Raw genomic sequence first — 25,540 nt, forward strand, 5'->3', positions numbered from 1 at the left:
GCCCGCCCTCAGCCCCCGCGCCGCCAGCCACACCACCCGGCTGACAGGTAATTAGCGCACGGGAGGCTTTGGAGGCGGGGAGCAGGATGAGGGCAGGGATAGTCGGGGCCGCACGCACGGAGCCGAGCCTGCAGGACAGCGGAGAGGAGTCTGGGAGCCGCTCTGGGCTCGTGGGCTGGTGACCGGACACGGCGGGGCGGGTCCCTGCGTGGGGCTGCAAAGTGCGGGTCAATCGAGCGCATCCCCGGCCCCTCCGGGCCTCAGCGTCTGCACAATGTGCCGACATTGTCCCGGCGTCGCCGCGCGGACTGAGCCCGTGTGAATGGGCCACTTCCAGTCAACGCTTAGCTCAGGGCGCCCGCGCTCGTTCCGGGCCCGGGGCCTGTCCGCTAGCGGGTCCGCCCGAGGTGCCGGGAGAGCCGGTCGGGGCCCGGGACGCCGACCCGGCCATTGAGGGCGCCGCAGCCCCCGTCGGCCCCCGGCTCCGCGGGCATCGTGGGCCGTGAGGGAGCCGCCCTGCGCTCCCCGCCTTCAGGTCGAGGTCTCCGAGGGGCGAGCTCCGCGCTGCTCACCCTTCCTGAGACCAGAGGAAACGGCGTCCGCGGACCGTGCTGGTGGAGGCCCTGTCTCTTTTGGCTCCTCCGAGGCGCCGTAGACAGACTCCGGTGCGTCCCCGGCAACCGTTAGCGCGGGCGCCTCCTCCCGGGCTCGCTGCCTCCCCGCCCACAGGCGCTAGCGGTTGGCCCGTGGGTACTGTCAATCGGTATCCGTCGCTCTGCCATTGGTCGGTGGGGATAGAGGCGCGGATGGGCTCCCTCCCGGCGGGTGATGGGAGGTCGGCGCGTGACACTCTGCGGTCTCAGGTGAGCTACCTGCACAGGGGGAGCCGGCCCGCCCCCCCCGCGCCGCCCGCGTTCCCTCCGTGCGGCCCGGCCGGGTGGTGGCCCGCTTGCTGCCCTGCGGCCGTTTGCCCCCGTCCGCGCCCGCGCCCGCGCCCGTCTCTCTGCGCGCCTCGGGGTCTTGGCCTCGGCCTGGCCCCACCTGGCGCTCCGTCCTCGCCCCTAGAGGGACTGTGTGCGCCTTGTCCCCCTACTGGAAGGGGGCTAGGAGGAGGGAGACCGCATCTCGCTCTCGGCTCACGGTGCCCGGCACGTAGGAGCTTCTCAGTAGACGTTTGTGGGGCGAGCCTTGGGCTGTAGCGCCATGTCCTTGCTTCCCGACGTCCCCACTACACGCCTGGGCTTTATCTTTAACCTCCTCACCAGTGTTTCTTTTCCTAGACAAGCGCCGTGGCCTTGGGATGCGGTCTTGACGACTTTTATCCCCTCACCTTCCACATCTCGCCCAGTAAACCTATATCAATTCTGTGTCTAATTTCTCTTGTGGCTTCCCCTCTCCGTCTTTCTGGTGTTGCTTTAAGTTAAGACCTCATAATGTTTTGCCTGGATGACTGTAACTCCCCCCTCCTCCCCCACTGGTCAGGTTACTTCCAAGCATAGACCTCTAAATAAGATCCGTGCTGCTTGGGCCAGCATAGGAGGCCCTGGGAATCCCAACCAGCTTCTCCAGGCCCATCTCCACCGACTCTCCTGTGCGCTGAACTCCTCCCCAAGGGCTCTGTGGGAATCTTTCCCTTACTGTGGTTCTGCCTGGGAGGCCTCTTCACTCCACTTTGCTGGGCTCGGCCCTTCTGGTGCCTCCTCCAGCACGCCTTTGAGGACCTTTCAGGTCTGAGAGGTGCCCTTTGCTTACACCCTCCCTCACAGCAGCCATCATCCTGGATACTCTGTAGGACGCCTTGATGCAAGAAACAGAGAGACAGTCTCAAAATGGGTCTGACGGTGAGTGAAGTTATGGGCCCCCAAGCCTAAAGTCCAGAGGAAGGCATGTTTTGCGGTAGGTTCATCCAGTAGCTCGAAATGACCTCTTGCCATTTTCAGCTCTGCTCGCCACCGTGTTAGCTTCATCCTGAGGCTGGTTCTGCTCTCACTTGTATAGCAGTGGTGGGAGCAGTTGGAGCTCTTTGCTTCCTTGCGTTTGTTCTAGTGGGAGGAGGTCGGTGGCCTCCAGAAGTTCACCCATAAGAGCAAGGAGTACTATTCCAGAAGCTCCCTGCAAACCTCTCCTCCTGTTTGGTGGGGGGTGGGGAGTGTCACTCACACCTTCTGGAATCAAAACTAGCAACGGGAGTAGGATTGCTCTGAAGCACCATCAGGTGCTCTCTGGGTCCAGCTTCCTACATCTTCTGCTCAGAGTGGCTACAAAACAAAACAAAATAATACCCCCACACACACACAAAAAAAGAAAACACACACACACAGCAAAAAAACAACACCTATTCTAAAAACCTAGTCCTGGATTAGGCCTGAGTCAAAACTGAACTTGTAAGAAAGGAAGAGATCTAAGGCTGTGTGAAGCTAGGGTCTGTGCTCTCAGGGGCCAGCCTGGGGCTGTGGCCTGAATGTGCTGTGCAATGCTGAACTGCTCGGCAGACTGCAAACAGCACAGGAGGCACCAAGGGAAAAGGGATTGTCTTTTCTGTGTCCACTTCTTGATTTATCAACTTTAGACACCATTTACTTCCCCTCAGGAGGGACAAAGCATTTTGTTCTCTCCTCCTCTCTCCACATTTCCTTCCTTCCTCTCCCTGTTTCTTGTCAGTTTTATTATACAAAGTAAACTTTTATAATATTTACAATGTGTTCTGAAGAGTTTTATTACTTCCTTTTACAAAGTAAAGTTTTATAGCACTGTGTAGTCTGAAGTCCTAATCAGGTCGTCTGGGTTTTGTCTATAGGCTGGTTATAGAAGTGGAAAACTGAAATATGATCATGTTGTTGTTAGTTATTGCAGAATAATTAGTGCATTGAGATGCTTAAAGAAGGAAATATCAACCTGTGACATTTAAATGTTGCTACTTGAAGGAGAGCAACACATTCTAATAAGTTTATTATTTTGCTTCTTTCTTGCTTCCTACTCACCATTTGGTTCATAGCCAGCTATTACTTTTTAGGGTCCTGTGCGGGATATAGACATGTACGTGTAAAACATCTCAATTTTCCAGTATATACTAGTTGATTCATTTGCAATATTAGTCACAAATCAAAACAGTAAAGTGAACATGTTTAAACTCACCACCCAAATTAGGAACTGGGAGACCCTGGGCCATTGTGCCCTCCCTCATTGCAGGTTGCTGCTGGACCCTCATAGGACATCTCCTGCCTGAAGTTTGGGTTTGTCACATAACTGTGTACCCCTAAACAATATATTTAGATGAGGGGGGTGTGATAGAAAGGGAATCCTATTGCCGATAGTCTTTCGTAACTTGATTTTTTTCACTTATATTGCTAACGTTTATCCTTGTGTGTATAGAATTTGTTTTCACTACTATAATTCATAGCATGAATATACCAGAATTTTAAATCTATTTTCTAATTGCTAAATGTTTAGGTTTTTTCTTTTCTTTTTTCTTTTGCCGTTATGAACCATACAGCCCTGAACGTTCTTGAGTGTGACTTGCTACCCATGTGGAAGAATATCTATAGAATGTAAATCTAAGAGTGGAAAGTACTGTCAGAGAAGGAGAATGTTTGACTTAAATTGTTTTCTAAAGAGATTATATTAATTTGTTAGCCTTCCCATTGATCCACATCTTTATCAACATTTGGTATTAGAATTTTTAGATTCTTAATTTTTGCTGATTTAGTAGGTGTAAAATTGTCATGATTATGCTAATAAAGTTAAGCTTCTTGTCATAGGTTTATAGGATTTTGTGAAATTCTTGTTTCTATCTATTGCCCATTTTTCTTTTTCTTTTCCTTTTTTAAAATTGAAATATAGTTGACATACAGTATTGGTTTCAGGTGTACAACACAGTGGTTTGACATTTATATACTTTAGGAAATGATCTCCACAATAAGTTTAGTAACCATCTGTCATCATACAAAATTATTACAATACTGTTGACTATATTCCCTACATTACATCCCTGTGATTTATTTATTGTGTAACTGGGAGTTTGTAGCTCTTAATCTCCCTCACCTATTTCACTAATCCCTCCAGCTACCTCCCTTCTGGCCACCACCAGGTTTTTTTTCTGTATTTATGAGTCTTTCTGTTTTGTTTCTACATTTGTTTTGTTTTTTGTTTTTTAGAGCCACATATAAGTGAAATCATATGGTATTTGTCTTTCTCTGGCTTATTTTGCTTAGCATAAGAACATCTAGATCCTTCCATGTTGTTGCAAATGGCAAGATTTCATTCTTTTTTTGGCTGAGTAATATTCGATCATATGTGTATATATATATATATGTATGTCTCTATATAATTTTGTATCTTGTAACCTTACTGAATTCACTTGTTAGTTTTAATAGTTTTTTGGTGGGATCTTTAAGGTTTTTAATATATAGTGTCATGTCATCTGCAAATAGTGACAATTTTACTTCTTCCTTTCCAGTTTGAATACCTTTCTTTTCTTTTTCTTGTCTGATTGCTTAGGCTTGGACTTCTAATACTATGTTGAATAAAAGTGGTGAGAGTAGGCATCCTTGTCTTCTTCCCAATCTTAGACGAAAAGCTTTCAGCTTTTCACCATTGAGTATGTTAGGTGTGGTTTTGTCATATATGACCTTTATTATGTTGAGGTATATTCCCAGTATACCCACTTTGTTAAAATTTTTTGTCATAAATGGAAATTGGATTTTGTCAAATGTTTTTTCTGCATCTATTAAGATGATTGTAGGATTTTTATCTTTTGTCTTGTTAATGTGGTGTATCATGTTGATTGATCTGCAGATACTGAACCACCCTTGCATCTCTGGGATAAATCTCACCTGCTCATGGTGTATGATCCTTTCAATGTATTGTTGAATTCAGTTTGCTGGTATTTTGTTGAGGATTTTTGCATCTGTGTTTGTCAGGGATATTGGCCTGTGATTGTTTTTGTAGTGTCTTTGTTTGGTTTTGGTATCAGGGTAATGCTGGCCTTGTAGAATGAATTTGGGAGTGATTCTTGCTTTTCAATTTTTTGGAATAGTTTGAAGAAGATAGGTATTGACTCTTCTTGGTAGAATTCACCTGTGAAGCCACCTGGTCCTGGAGTTTTGTTTGTTGGGAGTGTTCTGATTACTGATGCAGTTTCACTACCAGTAATCAGTCTGTACAGATTTTCTATTTCTTCCTGATTCAGTCACTTGGAATATTGTATGCTTCTAGGAATTTATCCCTTTCTTCTAGATTGTCCAATTTGTTGGTGTATAACTTTTTATAGTAATCTCTTATGGTCCTTTGTATTTCTGTGGTGTCAGTTGTAACTCCTCTTTCATTTCTGATTTTATTTATCTGTACCCTCCCTTTTTTTTCCCTTGATGAATCTGGCTAAAGGTTTATAAGTTTTGTTTAATCTTTTGAAAGAACCAGCTCTTAGTTTCATTGATCTTGTTAATTTTTTATCTCTGTTTCCACTCTGATCTTTATTATTTCTTTCCTTCTACTAACTTTGGGCTTTGTTCTTCTTATTTTATTTCCTTTAGGTGTAATGTTAGATTGTTTAAGATTTTTCTTGTTTGTTGAGGTAAACCTGAATTACTATAATCTTCCCTCTTGGAACTGCTTTTGCTGTGTCCCATAGATTTTGGCTCATTGCATTTCTGTTTTCATTTGTCTTGAGGTTTTTTTTTTTTTCTTTCATTTCCTCTTTGATTTCTTTATTGATCCATTGTTTGTTAAGTAGCCTGTTTAGCCTCCACATGTTTGTGTTTTTCCATTTTTTTCTTGTAATTCATTTTTCATTTCATGATGTTGTGGTCAGAAAAGATGCTTGATATGATTTCAGTCTTCTTAAATTTACTGAGGTGTGTTTGTGGCCTTTCATGTGATCTATCCTGGAGAATGTTCCATGTGCACTTGAAAAGAATGTGTATTGTGCTGTTTTTGGATGAAGTTTCTCTATATGTCTATTAAGTCAGTCTGCTCTAATGTGTCATTTAAGGCCAGTGTTTCCTTATTGATTTTCTGTCTGGATGATCTGTCCATTGATGTGACTGGGGTGTTAAAGTCCTCTACTCTTATTATGTTACCGCCTATTTATCTCCCTTCATGTCTGTTAATATTTGCTTTATGTATTTAGGTACTCCTAGGTTGGGTGTATATATATTTACAAGTGTTATATCTTCCTGTTGGATTGAGTCACTTTATCATTTTGTAATGCGCTTCTTCGCCTCTTGTTACAGTCTTTGTTTTAAAGTTTATTTTATCTGATATAAGTATTTCTACCTAACTTTCTTTTATTTCCATTTGCATGAAGTACCTTTTTCTTGCTCCTTCACTTTCTGTCTGTGAGTGTCTTTAGATCTGGAGTGAGTCTCTTGTAGGCAGCATATATATGGATCTTGTTTTTTCATTCATTCAGCCACTTTATGTTTTTTTTTTTTTTTTTTTTTTTTTTTTTCGGTACGCGGGCTTCTCACTGTTGTGGCCTCTCCCCTTGCGGAGCACAGGCTCCGGACGCGCAGGCTCAGCGGCCATGGCTCACGGGCGCAGCCGCTCCGCGGCATGTGGGATCCTCCCAGACTGGGGCACGAACCTGTGTCCCCTGCATCGGCAGGCGGACTCTCAACCACTTGCGCCACCAGGGAAGCCCACTTTATGTTTTTTGATTGGAGCATTTGGTCCACTTACATTTAAAATAATTATTCATAGGTATGTACTTATTGCCATTTTGTTAATTGTTTTCTGATTGTTTTTGTAGTTCTTCTCTGTTTCTTTCCTCTTCTCTTGCTCTCTTACCTTGTGATTTTTGTGACTATCTTTAGTGTTATGTTTCTATTTCTTTCTTTTTGTTTATGTATTATAGGGTTTTTTGTTTGTGATTGTCATGAGATTCATATATAACAACCTATATGTATATGTGATTATTTTAAGTTGACAGTTGATTAAGTTCAAGTGCATTCTAAAAGCCCTACATTTTACTGCCTCCCCATCCCACATTTTATGTTACTGATGTCATATTTCACATCTTTTTATTTTGTGTATCCCTTAACTACTTATTATAGGTATAGGTGATTTTACTACTTTTGTCTTTCAACCTTTCTACTAGCTTTATAAGTGGTTGATCCACTGCCTTTTCTATGTTTGCCTTTACCACTGGGATTTTTTTCTTTCACAGTTTAAAAATGTCTAGTTGTGGCCTTTTTTTTCTGCTTAGGGAAGTCCCTTTAACATTTCTGCAAGGCTGGTTTAGTGATACTGAACTTGCTTAGCTTTTGCTTGTCTGTAAAACTCCTCACCTCTCCTTAAAATCTGAATGTTAGCCTTGCCAAGTAGAATATTCTCGGTTGTAGGTTTTTTCCTCCCATCACTTTGAATATATGGTGCCACTCCCTTCTGGCCTGCAGAATTTCTGCTGAAAAGTCAGCTGATGGTCTTCTGGGAATTCCTTTGTATGTAACCAATGGTTTTTCTCTTGCTGCTTTTAAGATTTTCTATTTATCTTTAACTTTTGACATTTTAATTACAGTGTGTCTTGGTGTCTATCTCTTTGTGTTCATCTTTTTTGGGGTTTTCTATGCTTCCTGGACCTGGATGTCTGTTTCCTTTCCCAGGTTGAGGAATTTTTCTGCTATTATTTTTTCAAATAAGTTCTCTGCCCTTTCTCTCTCCCTTCTCTTTCTGGAACCCCTGTAATTTGAATGTTAGTATGCTTGTAGTTGTTCCAGAGGTCCCTGAATCTATTCTCATTTTTATTAATTCTTTTTTATTTTCTCTGTTCAGCTTGGGTGATTTCTACTACTCTGTCTTCCAGATCGCTGATCTGTTCCTCTGTCATCTAATCTACTGTTGATTCCTTCTAGTGTATTTTTTCATTTATTGTATTCTTGAGTTCTGATTGGTCCTCCTGTATATTTTCTCACTCTCTGTTGAAGCTCTCACTGTGTTCATCCATTCTCCTCCTGGATCCTGTGGGCACCTTTATGATCATTACCTTGGAGTCTTTTGTCAGGTGGATTACTCATATCCATTTAGTCCTTTCTCTGAGGAATATATTCCTCTATCTCTTCATTTTGCTGATCTTTATTTCTTTGTTTTAGGTAGGTTGGTTATGTCTCCCAACCTTGGAGAAGTGGCCTTATGTGAGAGGTGTCCTGTGGGACTCAGCAGCACACTCCCCTCTGGCCACCAGAGCCAGATGCTTCAGGGGTGCTCCCTATGTGGGCCGCGTGCGCCCTTCTTTTGTGGCGGGGCCCACTGCTGTGGGTGTGCTGCTGTGTGGAACTGGGCCCCAGCCCAGCTGCTTGTGAGGCCCAGCCACGTGAAGTTGCTGTGGGCACGCTGGTGGCATGGACAGAGCACCTGGTGCTGCTGGGCTAGAGGGCGGATTCCAGAACGGTGCCCGCCAGCCCTGGGGTCCGCACTGTGGACCATGATCACAGAAGTGGCGCCAGCCAGTGTCCCAGTGCCCAGGGTGAACCGCAGCTGCCCCCTGCCTTTCCAGGAGGCTCTCTAAGATCAACAAGTGGGTTGACCCAGGCTCCTTTGAAACCACTGCCTCTGTGCTGGATTTCAGAGTGTGTGAGAGTCTGTGCACAACCTTTAAGAGCAAAATCTCTGTTTCCTATAACCTTCCAGTTCTACTGAACATAAGCTCTACTGATTAAAAAAAAATTAATTTCTGGAAAGCTGGTTTGATTCCTTCAATATCTTCCTAGTTATTTTGAAAAACACTTGTTTGCTCACTTTCGTGAGCAAAAGACTCCATCTTTTATAGTTTTAAACACATTTGCAGTTATTTCTACCATCTAATCTTCTTGTGTATCTGACTTTGTTGTTTGATTTTTCTGCAGACTTTCACTCATGGTATTTTGTTTTCTTATCTGTTTATTTGACAGAGAGCATATTTGGTTAATCTTAATCTTTGGAAAATCTCAGGCCTCTATTTAGGATGCTTTGTTTCTGAGAGGATTGCTTTTGCCAGGGTCTTGGGGGTGCTACTGAATTAGGGCCACACTGCCCCTCTTCAAGGGTCCCTGGCTTCTTTTAGGAGTCTAAGGGTAACTCTCTTGTCTGTTGAGGTGACTCACTCTCCCAGTTCTGGTTTCAGCTCATGTGTATTTTTACCTTTTGGAAGTTTCTCCTACTTTCAGGTAGCTCACAGATGCCATGGCAGCCATATTCTTGGTGAGACTTAGTTGTTCTAAAATGCAAGGGCCACAAAGAGTTAATCCAGTCCACTATATTCTTAGTCTTATGTTTTTTCTAGAACTTTTGTCTTTTGTTCTTTAATTCATCTGGAACTAATTTTTGCACATGGAAAGTCATAGGGATGCACTTTGACCCAAACTAATTATTCTCATTCCATTTAAAACTAGCAGAGCACAGTTATTAAGCACTTACAGTGTGCCAGCCCCAGCTTAGTTCTCTGAATCCTCAAAAGAGTATTATGAGGTGTGGAGTATTGTTAATCACATTTTACATATGAGGAAACTGAAACTGGAAGGTCAGGTGCCTGTCCAGGGCCTCACCGAGCTGGGGAACATGCTGCCCTACTGATCTTCACTGTGTGCCAGTGTACCTTCGGTCTGTTTCTGAAATTGATTATGTTCTAGTGTCTATTTTTGTTCCTCTACCTGCAATGACCTTTGTTTATGTAGCTCTGTGGTGTGTTTTGATGTCATCATCCTTCCACACAGGTCTTAGTGGGACCTCCAGTTTTCCCTCTGTCTAGGGGGCCCCCCATACCACCGAGCTCAGCGCGCAGCCTAGGTGGGCATTGCCAGGCCCTAATGTTAACATCTGAGGGACCTGGGGCATGAGCGTACCAGAGACCCCACATTGCTGTCACTGTATGCAAAATGATAAATCAGCCCACAAACTGTTCACTGTGAAAGGCACTGCCCTCCTACCCTGATGAATCTTTATGATGACTTTGAAGCCAGGGTGGGATGGGTGGGTTGGGCTTCCTTAGAGTTCTTTGCTGTAATGTGGTGGCGTGGGAAGGGACAGCTGCCAGGTCCATCCTGTGTTGGGAGGGCATCCTGTGTAGGGAGGGCATCCTGTGTTGGGAGGCCTGCTGTTGAAGCTTGGTCTCCCTCTGCCTTCTTATCGTTGGAGCAGGGCTGCTGCTCGGCCTGTCCTTGGGTCGGTGGGTGCTGTAATATGGGAGGACTGATGAGGGGAAGAGGCTGGTGCAGGTCTGGGGAGTGGGCTCCAGGCCCTCTGGCCAGGAGCTCTGGGTTCTGCATGCCCAGAAGGTGATCCAGAAGTGGGGTGTAGACTCTAGGGGCACGTCGCCCTGGCCCTGGCCTCCTCCTTCATCAAGGCCCCTGGCCTGGGCCTCCTGGCAGTGGATCTGTACTGTAGTGCAAAGTGTCCTTCACGGCTCCTTCCCGCTCTGTTCTGGTTTTCCCCCCGTTTCCTTCTCTCTTTCTCATCCCTTCCCATGCACTTCTCTCCGTCCGACTATCCTTGCTTCGTAGGCTCTGACCCAGGATGGCTCTTGGGTGCCTGTGAGTCTTTTGGGGCTGAGCTGAGCTCAGCCTTGTGAAGAACTCGTTGGCTAAACTGCCTTTGTTGTTGCCTTGCAGACGCTGATCCGTTCACTTCATTTTCCGGTGGACGACTGTCCCGCTGGCCCGCCAGCTCCCTATGGGGGACGGAGGCTCCATGGCCTCAGAAGAGGACCGCCGGGGCCAGGGCGGGAGCCTCTCCCTGCCAGCGCCGCCAGAGGGCCCTGCCGCGCAGACCGCCTCGGAGCCCAGCAAGTCCTGGTCCTTGGTCCGCAGACAGCCGAGCAGAAGGAACAGGCTGTCGAAGCTCTGCCAGAGCCGGATGGCGCTGTCCGGTAAGCAGCCCTTCTCATCGCCAGGGGCGTCCGCCTTGCGTGTGAAAGTGGGGGCCACGCCGGTCTCCACTCAGGGGCTCTGCTCCTGCAGAGAAAGGGCCTTCGTTTCAGGCGGTGCCGGTAGGACCCTCTCCTGTCACGCTTGTTCTGCTGTGATTCTTGTGCAGGAAACTCCTTTTCAGGCGACGGTTGGAATTGGCCTGCGGTCCAGGGTCGGGGTTTCTTGCTCTGGGGTGTGTGAGACGGCCGGGCTGGGCCGGGTGGGCTGCGCGAGCCAGACTCAGTTTTATTCACTGGGTTCAGCGCATGCTGACTGACTGCTTGCGGGTGGCAGTGCCCGGGGTTGGCCAAGAAGTGGGAGGTGCCACTGCCCCCGCTTCCTTATTTCTCTGCATCAGCTGGTGGCTGCGGGGCCCAGACCCAGCCGGAAGGAAGGCGCTGCTCTGCCTCAGCGGCTCCTCATCGGAGGGGGTACCTGGGGGCCAGCAGGTGCTTGTTGGGGGCTGGGAGGTCCGGACCGCGGGGAAGCCTGTTAGGGCAATGGGGAGGCGGCTGGAGCTGGGGGAAAGGGCTGCAGGGGAAGCCGGGGGGGCGGGGTCTGGTCTCGGGGAGAGGGGAGGAGGATCTGGAGGGGCCAGCTGTGCTCAGGAGGCAGATGCTGTGGCAGTGGCCTCGCTGGTCTGTGAGGCGGGCAGTTGCCCCGGAAGTGAGGGCTCCAGCCGGGGGCGCTGGCCGGGGAGAGGTGGGAAGAAGAGGCAGAGCTGGCGTCTCAGTGCTTGTCCTGAGGCGCGAGGGTGGTGGGATTGAGCTTGGCACCGGCTGTCTGGGAAGAGGAGGCCCAGGGCAGATGACCGTGTGGTTTCTAGCCTCAAAGGATGGTCAGGGTGGGCCCACTGACTGGGAAAGTCAGGCGTCCTCTCTGAGGGGCCCAGAGCGGAGAGCAGGGAAGAGTCATGTTCGCTTGTTTGGTTTCTGAGCTGCTGGAAGGATGGAGTTGACACTGAGCTGGGAAAGAGGGGGAGCCGGCATCTGGAGCCCAGGGGAGGGTTGGGGCTGCGGGTGTGAGTGGGGGGCCATCAGCACACGTCTATGTGAAGTGTGTGTAAAGCCACCAGGGATGGTTGGAGGTTCTGAGGCTGAGCCTGGGGTCCTGCAGTGGTGAGAGGTGAGAAGGTGGAGGGCAGAGGGTGCCCTGTGCAGGGCAGGCAGTTTGGGAGGAGGGGAGCGGCCCTCCTGGCCCAGCGCTGCTGAGGCGTGGGGAGGGTGGGGTGAGGCCTGGGAATTGACCGCTGGGACTCAGGAGCCGCTGGCGATGTTGCCGAGAACCGACTTTCTGGAGCCGCGGTGGGGAGTGAGCCTGTGGGTGGAGGAGGAGGGAGACCCAGCGCAGGTGGTGAGACAGCAGGGAGCTCTGGGGTCTGGGAGACGTCACGGGGACGGGTGAGGGGTAGCAGCTGGAGGGACTGGGGGCCTTGGACCAGTGGGCATGGGAGCAATGCCCCTGGGAGGGGCGGGTGGGAAGGGACCTCAGAGGGTTGTTTGCACAGTGTTGAGGTCCTTTGTGCTTCTGGGTGGTGGTTGTCTAGGCGCCCCCTGGGGAATGTTCAGATGCACATCGAGAGTGTGAATCAACCCTGCAGGTCAATTTCATCCTTGGATCCTTTTGCAGGAGCTAGAGGTGGGGACTGTGTGTTTTGTGTGTTTCAGCCACGCAAGGTTTAAAGTGTCCCTTCCTTTGCTTTCCAGAAGACAGATGGAGCTCCTACTGTCTGTCGTCACTGGCTGCCCAAAATATTTGCACAAGCAAATCGCACTGCCTGGCTGCGCCTGCACAGGCGGACCTGGCAGGGTCCCTGGGCAGCACGTCCTGCTGCTCCCTGCTGCGGGGCTGGTCCTCAGAGTGGTCCACACCTCCGCTCCCAGCCCCTGTGTGCAACCCCAGCAAGGCCGTGTTCACCGTGGACGCCAAGACCACAGAGGTATGTGCTTCGGTTTGTGACCTAGCCGTGAGTTTGGGGTCTGTGTCTTCAACTTATAACTTCAAACAGAGGCACTTGAGTGTTTCGGGTGCAATGAGAAAAGGGGCTGGTTCTACCTGCATAGTAGCAAAAGAGTGAGGACTTTGGAGACCCTTCCTCAGTGTCAGTCAGTCGAAACGTATTGAATTCTGTCATCAAGGCAGAGATTCAAGGAAAGGGAGGCAGCACATTACCTATTCATGCTTCTGCTCAAGCACTGGCTCAACTAAAATAGGCCTGGATATTCAGTGTTTGAATTAAATGTGTTTGCATCATGCACGTTTGTGTGCAAAGAGCTGAGACTCTCAGGCAGGCAGGCCGTGGGGCGTGCGTCCCCGTCTCTCCCGCCTGGTCTTCACGACATGGTGTGTCCATCTCGGCGGGTGAAGGGTGGGTGGTTTCAGTCTCAGTGCCGCTGCTGCACTGGCCGGTGGTCATTCTTGTTTCCACGCGGTTGAGACGCCGGAGGACCCGGGGCGGCTCTGCTGGGAGCTCGACGGCCGCAGGACGTGGCGGGAAGGACAGGTCGCTGGGCCATCCCTGCGCCACCTCCTCGCTGCCTTCCCCTCGGCTGTCCGGGAGCCAGAGGAGCTGCTGGTGACACGGGTGCCCTCCTCTCTGCGACCTCAGATCCTGGTGGCCAGCGACAGAGCCTGCCGGCTCCTGGGGTACAGCAGCCACGACCTGATTGGCCAGAAGCTCACACAGTTCTTCCTGAAGCCGGATTCCGACGTGGCGCGGGCCCTCAGTGAGGAGCACGTGGAGGCCGACGGCCGCGCCGCTGTCGTGTTCGGCACGGTGGTGAGTGTGGGCCTCTCGACTGCCGGTGGTCGCTGCCGGCACTGTCCTGCCCTCAGCCTTGACATGGGGAGCGACTGGGGCGGTGGGGGGAGGCCGTGTCGGAACAGAGACGGTACTGCTGCTGGCCTGGCGTGTCCCCGGTCCTCCTGCATCAGGAGGAGCGTTGACCGCCTTGCAAGCCTGCAGGGCCCACACCAGGTTCCCGAGGAGTCGCACGGTTCTGTTGTCTCCCATCCACATCTCCACGCCCTGCTTGTTTGATGGTCTTGGAGGGGCTGGCACGGCTGCAGGGTTTCCCTGGAGCTTTGAGCCTCCCTGTGTGTGTCCAAGCCGGATGTTGATGGGCTGACCTGCATGTTAGATGCTGAGCCCTGAGCCTCAGGCACCAAAACAAGTTAGGACCAACTACATCCAGAAAACTACCTGTCCACGAGACGACTACCTAGAAGAAAATTCAGACGTTCTGCATGTATTGGTGTCTGTTCTTTAAGAAATTACAGACTCCGCTCTTTCCCCTGCTTCATTACGAGGCTGCGGATGGAAAAAACCTATTCTTCGATAGATCATTCATTCACTCGGAGACTGTAAGGTTACGTGTCAGAAGCCTTGTTTGTACTTCAGTTAATTTCCGAAATGCGAGGCAGGTGAGCAGCGGTCAGGGATGCCCACGTGCCCGTTTCTGGCCAGGTCTGAGCCCCTCTGCCCCCAGGTGGACATCGTGAGCCGCAGTGGGGAGCAGATCCCAGTCTCCGTGTGGATGAAGAGGGTGAAGCAGGAGCACAGCCTCTGCTGTGTGGTCGTGCTGGAGCCCGTGGAGAGGGTCTCGGCCTGGGTGGCTTTCCAGAGCAACGTGAGTCTGTGTTTCTCAGCTGCATGTCGCCTCCCCACTGGGGCCTTTGGGCAGAAAGAGGGCATGGGGTTCTGGGGGGTTTGGACCCGGCAGCCCCCTGACTAACTGTGTGCACTTGGGCAGGGAACCCAGTCTCCCTGTGACCCCGTTCCCTCACCTGTAAAATTGGGATATAATCCTGACACTCACAGGATTGTTTCAACACTTCAATAAAGCGATACACGTACATCTGTCCGAGTGGTGGCTGAGGCGCAGACGGCGCTCAGAGGCAGGCGTGGGTGTGGTTGCCGTATGGGCTCCCGCGGACGCCTGGAGAAACGTGGGTCTCGGGCCGCCCGGCAGGAGGAGGAGGCTGGCGTTCTTTGTGCCCGCGGCACTTTGTGGGGGTCGGGTTGTGGGGGAGAGGTAGCACTGATAGCCTTGCCTTCAGCTTGAAGACACAGAAGTTCAGTGAGGTTTAAAGCTGAAGCGCGCAAGAAACTTTGATTACAAGGTTTAAAATGCTGACTTTTCCTCCAAGGGAACCGTGACGTCCTGTGACGGTCTCTTTGCCCACCTGCATGGATTCACATCTGCGGAGGAAGTGGTCGGGCAGCGCATCACAGACCTTATCCCTTCTGTGCAGCTCCCTCCGCCTGGCGAGGACATCCCCAAGGTAGGACCCCTGACCACCTGCACTGCCTGGTCGTGGCTGGGGCCCCGTGGCCGCTGGAGTCTCTTTATCTGATGACCATCAAGTTCTTAGACCCAAATCCCTGACCTGCAGGTGGAGGCCGGGCTTCGTGAGAGTAGGAGTTGCCCGTGCATGGACACAACGGGACAGCTTCCACTTAGAGATGTCTGGGCTCTGCAGTCTTGACCAAGGCTCAGAGCCTCCGTGGCCCCCTGCCTGACTGCTCCTGCCCCTTGGTCCTCTCCCTGGAGCTCCTGCTGGGGTCCCTTTATTGAGAGGTCTGGGGGCTGAGAGGAGCAGGGGGAATTGGCGGGTGGCAGGTCTCCCCCCAAGGCAGGACTGCAGGTCAGACGGAGGCGGGTCAGTCGGCAGCTTTGGGGGCAGTGGAGGTTTGGGGCTGAAGGTTCTCTTATCATCTGGGTCCTCCCAGTTCCCAGGTGCTCCATTTACCAACTAGCACGCAGCCTTCACACAAGCAATCACGTTGCTGGGAATTCACCTGATGTCACATCCCAGCGACCGGCAGGGTCGGCCGGATGGTCGGTTTGGGGCTGAAGCTGGCTCTGCTGCTGCAAGAAATAGGAGATTCTTTCGGGACACCTGTAGGCACTCCCTGGCTCTCCCACTGGCCTTAGGCTAAGAGCTGAGCCCTCTGAGGTGGTGCTTTGCTGTTTTTAGGCTTTCCAGCTCAATTGGAAACCTCTCCCCCCGTATCTTATTCTCTTTATGTCCTTTATTCTGTTCTAAAGCAGTGGGACCACTTGGACCCCAAAGCTCTGGAGCATCAGTAGGTACGACCACTTTAGGGGACTATTTGGCAGCCTCTTATGCTTAACTGAACATAAGCAAACCTCTGCCCACCCCAGGCACGTGGCCACAAGAGGTGTGTGCCAGAATGGGAAGCACCCTCCCAGCAGCCCCACGCTGGAGCCACCTGACACCCCCAGCAGCAAGTGGAGGCAGACACCCTGCCCCCTCTTTCCTCAGGGCTCCCTGGGGCCTGGCCTGCACCCTTACCACGGAGAGCCTGGGGTCTTGAGTTCTGCCCCTGGTCAGGACGCTGTGCTGATGCAGTGGGAGCTCCCCCCCATTCAGGCCTCGGGCCTCTGCAGGTCTTGTGTCTTGCGGGTGGACCCTGAGAAGGGGGCAGGCGCTATGGAGTGAGGGGTAGACATGAGGCCTGGGCCAGCTTGCCGTCTCGAGACCAGGAAAGGAGCTGACTCAGAAAGCCTCTGGTTAGAGGCTGCACAGTCAAGATTGGCTTGGGAGACCGGATACGCCCAAGTATTTGAGCAGAGAAACGTGATGCGACGACTTGGTTGCATGGGTGACGGAGGAGCTAAGGAGGCAGGGGGGATGGACGAGCCGCCCAGAGATCAGCAACTACGGGAAGCCACTGCCCCCCAGGCTGGACGACAGAGGGTGGGGGTGAGGGGCTGGGGCCGCCTACAGAGGTGGGCGCTGGGGGGCACCAGTGGTCCAGGGTGGATAGCAGGGAGGAACTCGCTGGTGCTCCCTCCCGCAGGGCTGGCGCGTTGCTTGATGGACCCTGTGTGCTCTGCACTCGGGCTGTTCTGGACTCAGGTCCCCCGGCCCGGCCGCAGCTCCCGGTCGGGGCTCTGCGTTCCCTGGGGCAGAGAGGGGTGGTGCGGGGAGATAGTGGAAGGAAGAGCAGTGTGGAGAGTTAGGTGTTTGAGGGGCACCCGCCAATGGGCATGGGTGGACGTAAATCTAAAGCAGCAAAGGCTCAAGCCTTGGGCCATAGGAGGTGCTGTGGTCAGCTCAGTGGTGTGTCTTTCTTTCAGAATCTCAAGACTCAGAGGTCTGTTGGAAGAGCCAAGGATGGCACCACCTTCCCTCTGAGCTTAAAGCTGAACTCTAAACCCGGCAACGAGGAGGCAGCAGACGGCAAGGCGGCCCCTGACGGGGGCTACTCGGCATCCATCTGGGTATTCTCCACCATCAGTGGGCTCATCACCCTCCTGCCGGACGGGACCATCTACGGGATCAACCACAGCTTTGCTCTGATGCTGTTTGGTTACGGAAAGGATGAGCTGCTGGGCAAGGTGCTTCTCCCCCACCCCGCCTTGGGGAAGCCAGTCTTGGCCCGTCATAGGCCTGTGCTTCTGCATCCTCTAGCCCAGCTCGCCAGCTTTCCCCGCGGGAACTCGGGCCCAGAGAGGGAGGCCTCTGCTCATGGCCCTGTTCCCCTGCCTGTGCCCATTTATCTGGACCCCACAGGGAATACTTGATGACCCCCCCTGGGCTACCCCCAAAGCCTTTGGGTGCCATGTGCCCCCCCAGGAGAGGGGAGGGGCTCTCTCACCCCAAAGCCTGTCCCAAGCAAGATCGGGTCTGAGTTATTGGATGAGGGTGTGTGTCACAGCTGTGCGGATTCGCTCCACACCCACAGGCCGGGGCTTGTCCACACCTCCTCTGACCATCCTGGGGTCCGTTGTGAGTCAGGGTGGGAGGAAGGTGTTTCTAGAAGCTTCTTCCTTGGATTGGGCTGGGCTCTGAGGGCAGGCGAGCATCTCAGGCTTCCTCGGAGTGGCTTTCCGTGGGTGGTCTCAGCAGTCCTCTAGGACTTCTGAGGAGGGGGCACGGGCTCCCACTCGACTTGGGGGGTGGTTCATGCAGGAAGGAGAGGCTGCTGCATGATGTGTTGCTCTTGACACCTGAATGACACCCTTGCCCCTGGCCCCAGGCCCTGCACCTGGCTGCACTGGCTCCTAGATGTGGGTGCAGGCCCGGCGTTCCCCACAGCCTTCCACTGAGCACCTTGTTCCCCACAGGCAGCCGTCCCCTCTTGTCACTCTTTCTGGAGCCAACCCTGCACCCCGTCCAGCCAGCCAGAGCTTTAACTTCTTTTGAGGCTCCCAAAACAGGTCCCTTTCTGTGCTTTAATAGAAATACTAAGAATCAAGTAAGATAAATTTTAGTTAAATTAAGTCAAACTTAGTTCAATTGAAGTTAATGAAAATGCAGTTAGAATAACTCTTGGACAAGGGCTCCCCACAGGAACACTGGGGGCGCCGGGTCCTTCCAGGGAGTGTGTGGGCACAGTCTCGTCAGGGTGTGCTAAGAGAACGGGAAGCAAGTTTTGATTTCCATGTTGAGCATCAGGGGCTTCGGGTCTGCCAGAAGGAGTTTGACCAGGGTCTTTCCTAACCTTGTCCAGAGACTTGCTGGCGTTGTCTTCATTCTCTGCCCCGACGGGATGGAGGGATGGTTCAGTGGGTCATGAGGATTCTCGCCAGGTTCTGAAATGTCCTTTCGTTTTCTAGAACATCACTTTCCTGATTCCTGGTTTCTACCACTACATGGACCTTGCCCGTGACAGTTCCTTTCTGCTGCCAGACCTGGCCAACCGCCTGGACGCTGGCAGCCACAGTGGGCCTGGGGAGACCACTGGGGAAGCCCAGCACACAGCCGAGGGTGAGAGCTGGCCGCCTCCTCCCAGGTGCACCTGTGGCCGCCCAGTCCCCACCCCTGGCCTCCATGGGTGATTGGATGGCTGTCATGGGGACCGTGTTTGTGTGGGTTTGATGTTTCTCTCTGTCTCTTGTGGGCCTTCCATGTTCCCAGGGGATGGGACACTTGTGTGCGTGTCTCACAGATGTGTTAGCGCGAGAGGTCCCCAGGTGAGTCACCGCGTGCCTGCGTCTGCGACACCGGCCGCTAGTTGGCGGTCTTGTGTGAGTGATGTAGCTTTATGTAAGTGCCTGAAGACCGGATTGATGCAGCGTATCAGATGAATCCCTGAGTAAACAGTCCCGGCGGGATTTGTTTATTTCCAGTACTTTGAACATTTAACATGATTCCATCAAGTGACCCGGGCCCCCACCGCGTGACATTGCAGGCGCTGTGCATGAGAGGGCGGTGCACGGCTCCCGCTCTGGCTTTGGAGCTCCAGGAAGCAGGGGACCGGCAGCCTCCGGGGCACCCGCCTTCCCCAAGCAGGCTCAAGGAGGAGCTGCCCCGGCCCTGCCTCGGGTGCCGTCCCAGCTCCGTACCCGTGGGGCGTTGTCACCTGCGGGCGCGTCCGTGGGAGGACGTGGTGTTTGAGTAGACGTGTTAGTGGGTTCATGTGGCCACCTAGGGGGACGCGGCTGCACGGCGTCCAACTGGAATGTGGACCTTTATTGTCAGACGGTGTCCAGGTTTTAAAAGATGCTTTGTTAGGCCACTGACTCTCTTTGACCACTTTTCTTTTATCTATTTATTTATTATTTATTTATTTTTGGCTGCATAGGGTCTTCATTGCTGCGCGCGGGCTTTCTCTAGTTGTGGCGGGCAGGGGCTACTCTTGGTTGTGGTGTGCGGGCTTCTCATTGTGGTGGCTTCTCTTGTTGTGGAGCACGGGCTCTAGGCGCGTGGGCTTCAGTAGTTGTGGCTCATGGGCTCTAGAGCACAGGCTCAGGAGTTGTGGCACATGGGCTTAGTGGCTCCACGGCATGTGGGATCTTGCCAGGCCAGAGATCGAACCTGCACTGGCAGGCAGGTTCTTAACCTCCGTGCCACCAGGGAAGTCTGTGACCACTTTTCTTAATATGGGGTTTCCTTCATTGTATCTGGGTTTTTCTGTCTGCAAAGACTCCTTTTTTTCAAGTTTTTTTCTGTATCACTGATGCATTCCCTTTCCTCTTTTTCCAGATTTCCAAATTCTTCCTGGTGTGTGTGTGTGTGTGTATAGTTCATCTTCTTTGTAGAAAATGGGGGGTGGGGTCACAGAAGCTCTGTCGCCGTCATTGTCTCCAGGATGCACTCGTGTGCGTGTTTCTGGGTGCATGGGGATGCGTGCTCTTGCTCGTGGTGCCAGCCCGCCTGCGCCTGTCAGCCAGGGGCCGGGACCCTTTCTAAGAGCCTCCCCCATGCAGGCTGCTGTGTGGCAAGGACAGTCTCGCTCCTCTGACCCCAGTAACCTGTGATGTCCCGGGCCCTGGTGTAGGCAGGCAGGTGGAGGCAGGTGGCACATGAGCCGTAGGAGGTGACCAGCGCTCAACGGAAGGGCACAGCGGGGGAGGGTGTGCCGTCTTGGGGTCTGTGAGCCCGAATGAGGCAGGGGCGGCCTTCTGGGAAAGGCAGCAGAGCCGGGCGTGGTGGGGTGGCCAGAGGGCCAGGCCCCAAGGCCCTGGGGAGGGAAGCACGGCCCGGCCGCCAGGCCTTTGGTTTTTACCCGGCGTCAGAGCAGAGTCCTCGGGGGCTGTCGGCAGATGAGGGGCAGGTTTGACTCCGGGGTCGGTGGGTGTGGGGCCCAGGACGGAGCAGGGAGAGCCCAGGGTGGCTGTGGGCCTGGACCCAGTGCCTGTGGGGCAGTGAGGGGCGGTCAGATCCGAGACGTGCTGTGGACGTGGGGCTGGTGGTGTGTCTGAGGTCAGGTTAGGCCCCCTCGTCCCCTGCTCACCAGTCACACGGGCCGAGGAGGTGGATTTCAGCAGGATGAGCCAGCGAATGGAAAACACTTTTTTTTTTCTTTGCTGTTGCTGCCAGATCTAAGGGTGAACACTGAGACCCCAAAGCCAGTGGAGAGCCAGGCCGCCTCGCCCAGGGCCCAGGTTCCTGCGGACGCCGGGGGCCGCGTCGCCTTCTCCCTCCCGGCGCTGCCCACTCTGGGGTAAGTCCTCTGGGGGAGGGGCGGGTGTGTGAGGGGCAGGGGGGAGGCACCCTGGGGAAGTGTTCAGTCCTTGGGATTGATGGAGGTGACACCTCCTGCTGCCCCTCGGGATGGCACTGCTTCTCCTGTGTCACCCGGCCAGGTCCCCGCAGGCTTCGTGAGACGGGCCCCATTTTATGGATAAAAAGGCGTTCAGGGAGGTTCCGGGGAGCTGATTCCAGCATAATTTTCTCATTCTGAAAATAATTTGAATCTGTTTGCTATGCATTTTTAAATAACAAAGTATTCTATTTAGAGGAGACGAGGTACAATGCGGAAAATTTAGGAAAGTAGAAATAGAACATCCACTTGCTCAGTTATCACAGTCCTGTTGTGCATAGCATTCTGGTTTGTTTTCAATAAGTTTCTCTTTTTAAAACAATCTCTTTGAAGCATAGCATACAGTAATGCGCCAACCTCTCTGGACCTTTCTCCTCTCACCCTGGGAGGCACTGCTCCCACGCCACTCGGCGTCCCTCACGGCCCTGGGGTCAGGACGCAGGTCAGAGGTGCCTGTTCTTGAAGTTCACCGAATGCACTCCCTTATCTCCGGCATCTTTTGTTCATCATTGTGTGAGATTTATTCACTCACACATACACGCTGTTTTCTAGTCTTCTTGAAATTATGTTTTAAATACATACTACGTGAATGTGTATGTTTTTCTAAGTACAGAAGAATAATGGTAAAGAGCAAAAGTCCCTGTGACTCTCTCCCAGGTCCCCCAGAGAGAACCACTGCCAGCAGTGATCTGGCAGACCCCTTTCCCCGTGTGCTTAGATGGAAGTGTGTGTTACACAGGCACAGGTAGGCTGCCATGCACACATTGTCCTAAATGTGTGCACATGCCTGGACACGCGGTGTGTGTGTCTCGGAGACCTTTCTCTGCAGCGCTGCCTCAGAACCGCCACCTCACAGGTGGCACCATGGTTTGCGAACACGGCTCCTGTCATGTGCTTCAACTTCCTGGCCTTTTCCTATTTAACTTTTGGTGGCTGGAGCAGCGTGACTGCGGGCTCTCCTTGCTGTGTCTGTGCGTGTGCATGTGCACACACGCGCGCACACACACACACACACACGGTGAGGAGGGAGGGTTCTGTGCTGCCTGGGGGCTCATGGTGGGGCCTGGGCCCAGGAGCACCCGCTGGTGTGGGCGCCAGGTGCCCGGCCTGCGTCAGGGCAGGTGTGTCTCAGCGGTGGCTCATGTGCTGAGCTATCCTCAGCGCGGTGCGTGGACTTGATTTTCTGGGACGCGGGTGGGCAACGAGGAGCTTCCACTAGATGGGCCGGTTCCTGCATTTCCTCTTCGCTGGACGTTTCTGGTCTCGCGGTTCCAAGTGTTCGATCTGCGTCCTTCACAGGCCAGTTACCGTCTTCCTCCTTCCTTCACTCGTCACCTCACCTGCTGACATCGCAGAGGCCGTGCGGCTCTCTGGAGACGGGCCCAGGGCTGGCCTCTTGGCCCGGGTGGATGGTGGTGGTAGATAGAGGTGGCGTAGCGGCTACGGGTCATTCTTGCCTGGTCTCTGCAGGCCCTCGCCCCCTTAGCTGTCCCTCAGAACTCCACTCACAGCGGCCTCCTCTGTGGGGCCCGTCCTTGATTGGCGTCCTTCCTCTCCCCACCTCTTTATGAGCCCCTGGTGTAACATTTACAGGTCGCCGCATGCCTCCCCAGCCAGGCCGGGCACTGCCACTTTCTGTTGGCCTTGGTGCTGGCGGCCGACCTTGGGCTGACACGGGGCCGGCGCTCAGCACCGCCTGCTGAGTGGGTGCTGGCGGCGGGGCCGGCAGAGGGGAGTCTAGACGCAGATTGCCTGGTGGGCCATGGCGGCCTCTTCCTCAGTGGTCCACCCATGCTGAGTGCGCTGGGGGCTTTGTGCTCCAGCTCTCAGGACCCTGGGGGCGCGGCTTTTCCAGCCTCCTGCCCCTCGTGCCCTGCCCTCTCTGAGCTGTGAGATCCAATGGTGTTTGTAGCCATTGTGGTTTACCGCGTGCAGTGTCCAATGCCTCTCCTTTCTTCCCACACCTCCACCTTGCGGGCAGGAAGAGGCTGGCTGCACGGCTGTCGGGGTCCCACTCACCGCAAAGTGAGATTGCTGACCACAGCCTTGAGCAGAGGGTCCTAGGCACTCAGTGCCATTCTTGGATAGATCATTGCTAAGTGTGGATTTATCTGGAGAATATGTGAGTTGGTTCTTCATTTTTAAATTTTGTTATCAAAGTTTTTTCTGTCGTAAGTTTATGGCGTTAAATGCATGGTGCGGGTCTCTAATCAAGGGGGGGACCCCGTGATCTCTTTTTTTTTGACTCTCCTGTGGCTCCTAAGTGACTATGTCATCCGTATAACAATCCCCAGGGTGGACAGCATCCCAGAAGGAAGCCAGCCAGCCCACAGCGAACAGTCATTGTCCAAGGACCGGCAAAACATGCCAGAAGGAAGCCCACCGGCCCATGGACAACAGCCGTCACCCCAGGACCAGCAAAATATCCCAGAGGGAAGCCCGCCAGCCCAGGAACAGTCACTGCCCGAGGGCCAGCGAAACGTCCCAGGGGGATGCCCGTCAGCCTCTGGCCGACGGTCGTCGCCAGAGGACCAGCAGAGCACTGTCTTAGAGAAAGAGCGGCTGGCAACAGCAGAGAGCCTCAGGCAGGACCATCTGGGAGGAAACAGGTCTGATCCAGTGGACACAAAACCACGTGCTTCCCATGAAGATTCTGAAACACCAGTGCCAAGTACAGATGGGACCGGTGGTGCTGGAAGGGGTGGCCTGTATCAGGAGACACAGCTGGGACGGAGGGGCTCGAGTGGTACTAGCGATTCAGACCATGGGGCTGATGCCACCAAGGCCAGGCCCCACGCTGTGGGTCAGCCGGCAGGGCAGGGCCTCCCGGTGTGCAGCCCTGGATTCGAGGGAGAGTGGAGCGCTCAGCGGGGAAGCCCGGACTCGGCCCCCAGCCCCTTGGGGACAGTGCAGCCCTTGCTCTCGACGCCTTCTTTGGATGAGCCATGGCTGGGGACGTGCTTGATTAAGGAGCAGCTGTCCGCACCGAGCTTCACGGGGCCTTGGGGTATCTCCTGTGCCAAGCTGGTCCCCGCAGAACAGCCCCCACCCTCCGCCCCTGCGTCCTCGTGTGACCTGGGAGGCACAGACCCGCACGGCAACCGCTCGGGCAGCTCCTCGGCCCGCTACGCCCTTGCCACTGACCTGCCCGGTGCCCCGGAGGCCATGGAGGCCCGGGAGGCTGGCGAGAATTCGTTTTCCTGGAACCTCAAGGAACTCGTTTTCAGCGAATGGACAGACCGAACTTCTTCGAACTGCTCCTGCGCTACGTCTGAGCTCGGGAGGACCCACTCCCCTTCGCTGGGGGTCTCTGATGTGGACGTGAGCGGTTTACGCAGGCAGAGGTCAGAAGTCCTGGACGGCCGGGACCTGTTACTGCTGACCGGCACCTACTTCAGTCTGGGGGAAGGCCAGCGGTTCCGTGAGAGCTGTCTGGGGCTGGATGGAGCAGAACCATCGCAGACTTGCTTGCTGTCCTCCGAACACTATGACCTGAATGGCCGAGAGAGCCCGGACTGCGTCCCTCCTGTGTCTGGAGCTGGCCCCATGGATGCGTCCCCGTTAGAGGCACCCAGGCTGAGCCTCCAGGTCACCTCCACGCCCGTGAGAGCAGACGGCCCTGCGCATCTCAGGGCCGCCGACCTGCAGCACGGGATCCAGGAGGGTGCCTACGCGGGGAGCTGTTACCACCGAGACGGCTCACAGCTGGGTACGTGCAGGTGGGGGGCGGGGTGGGCCCGCCGTTGCCCTGCTGCCCCGAGAGCACGGCGCAGCGGGGTCAGGGGGGCTTCCTTATCCTGGCGTCTGATGGGGCTTCACCCCCGGAATCGTTTTGGCAGGAATGAGGTGTCACATTAAATAAAGAACCGAGGTTAGAGTTTACCTCTTTAAAGTGAGGATTACAGGTGCGTGTGCCGGGAGGGCGCAGCCCGGGGGCCCAGGCCTTCTGTGCGGTGCAGCAGGGGGTGGGCTCCTGGGGGCCACACCAGGAGCCAGGTGTGGCTGAGGGGCTGGTCATGGTTTTCCGTGTGCTGTCGGGGTTCAGGCTGCTCTGGTCTCAGAATCTCCATTCTGAGGGTGTGGCCATCAGACCCCTTCACTTGTCCCTTTTTCTTTTCCTAATTTCCTAACGGTGCCATATTTCAGCCAGTTGTTTCCTCATTGCTGATTTTGTAGTGTTGGTTACCAGGGTTTTTTCCCAAACTGAAAAGAGTTACATAAGTAATATGTGTTATTTGTAGAAATATTAGAAAATATAAACAAAAAGAAGAAAAAATCACCCGTAAACCTCCCTGATAGCTACCTTTGATTTGCTGTATTCCCAGGAGGCTGTGTCAACGCACACGCGTGCCACGGCAGTGTGCACGGTGATGTGTACAGTTAGGTGGCATGTGTGTGTACGTGTGGCTCCCGAGCCAGACTCCTGTGGAGGGTGTTGGGGGCAGGTTTTCCAGGCTCGTCCGAATCGGCGGCTGGTGGCGGGTCTCTCCTGAGTCCCCTGGCCTCCGGCTGCCCCCGAGGACATGCTGGGCTGCTGACCCCGCGCCGGCAGGAGGTGATGGGGCCGCCAGCCTCAGCTTTGCCCTTCTCCGGTTCGCCCCTCCCCCAGGCACTGTCTGTTGGCTTTCTCCCGTTCTGGGGGACG

General features: G+C 53.5%; 1 protein-coding gene across 6 annotated transcripts in view; it reads left to right on the forward strand.

Moving 5' to 3' along the window:
* PASK (PAS domain containing serine/threonine kinase) overlaps positions 1-25,540 on the forward strand; it is a 39,625-nt gene continuing 14,085 nt past the window's right edge. For 3 of the 6 annotated variants that reach the window (XM_082631398.1, XM_082631403.1, XM_082631402.1), the window contains exons 1-10: positions 699-863; positions 10,581-10,837; positions 12,584-12,816; positions 13,486-13,656; positions 14,366-14,506; positions 15,027-15,161; positions 16,985-17,245; positions 18,467-18,617; positions 20,673-20,796; positions 23,190-24,604. In XM_082631398.1, coding sequence (XP_082487524.1) covers positions 10,642-10,837; positions 12,584-12,816; positions 13,486-13,656; positions 14,366-14,506; positions 15,027-15,161; positions 16,985-17,245; positions 18,467-18,617; positions 20,673-20,796; positions 23,190-24,604 — 2,827 coding nt within the window. In that variant the 5' untranslated portion in view covers positions 699-863; positions 10,581-10,641. The other 3 variants (XM_082631400.1, XM_082631399.1, XM_082631401.1) reach the window with 3 other exon arrangements.

Source organism: Mesoplodon mirus (genome assembly GCF_964341445.2).
Source record: "Mesoplodon mirus genome assembly, chromosome: 8".
NCBI lineage: Eukaryota > Metazoa > Chordata > Mammalia > Artiodactyla > Ziphiidae > Mesoplodon > Mesoplodon mirus.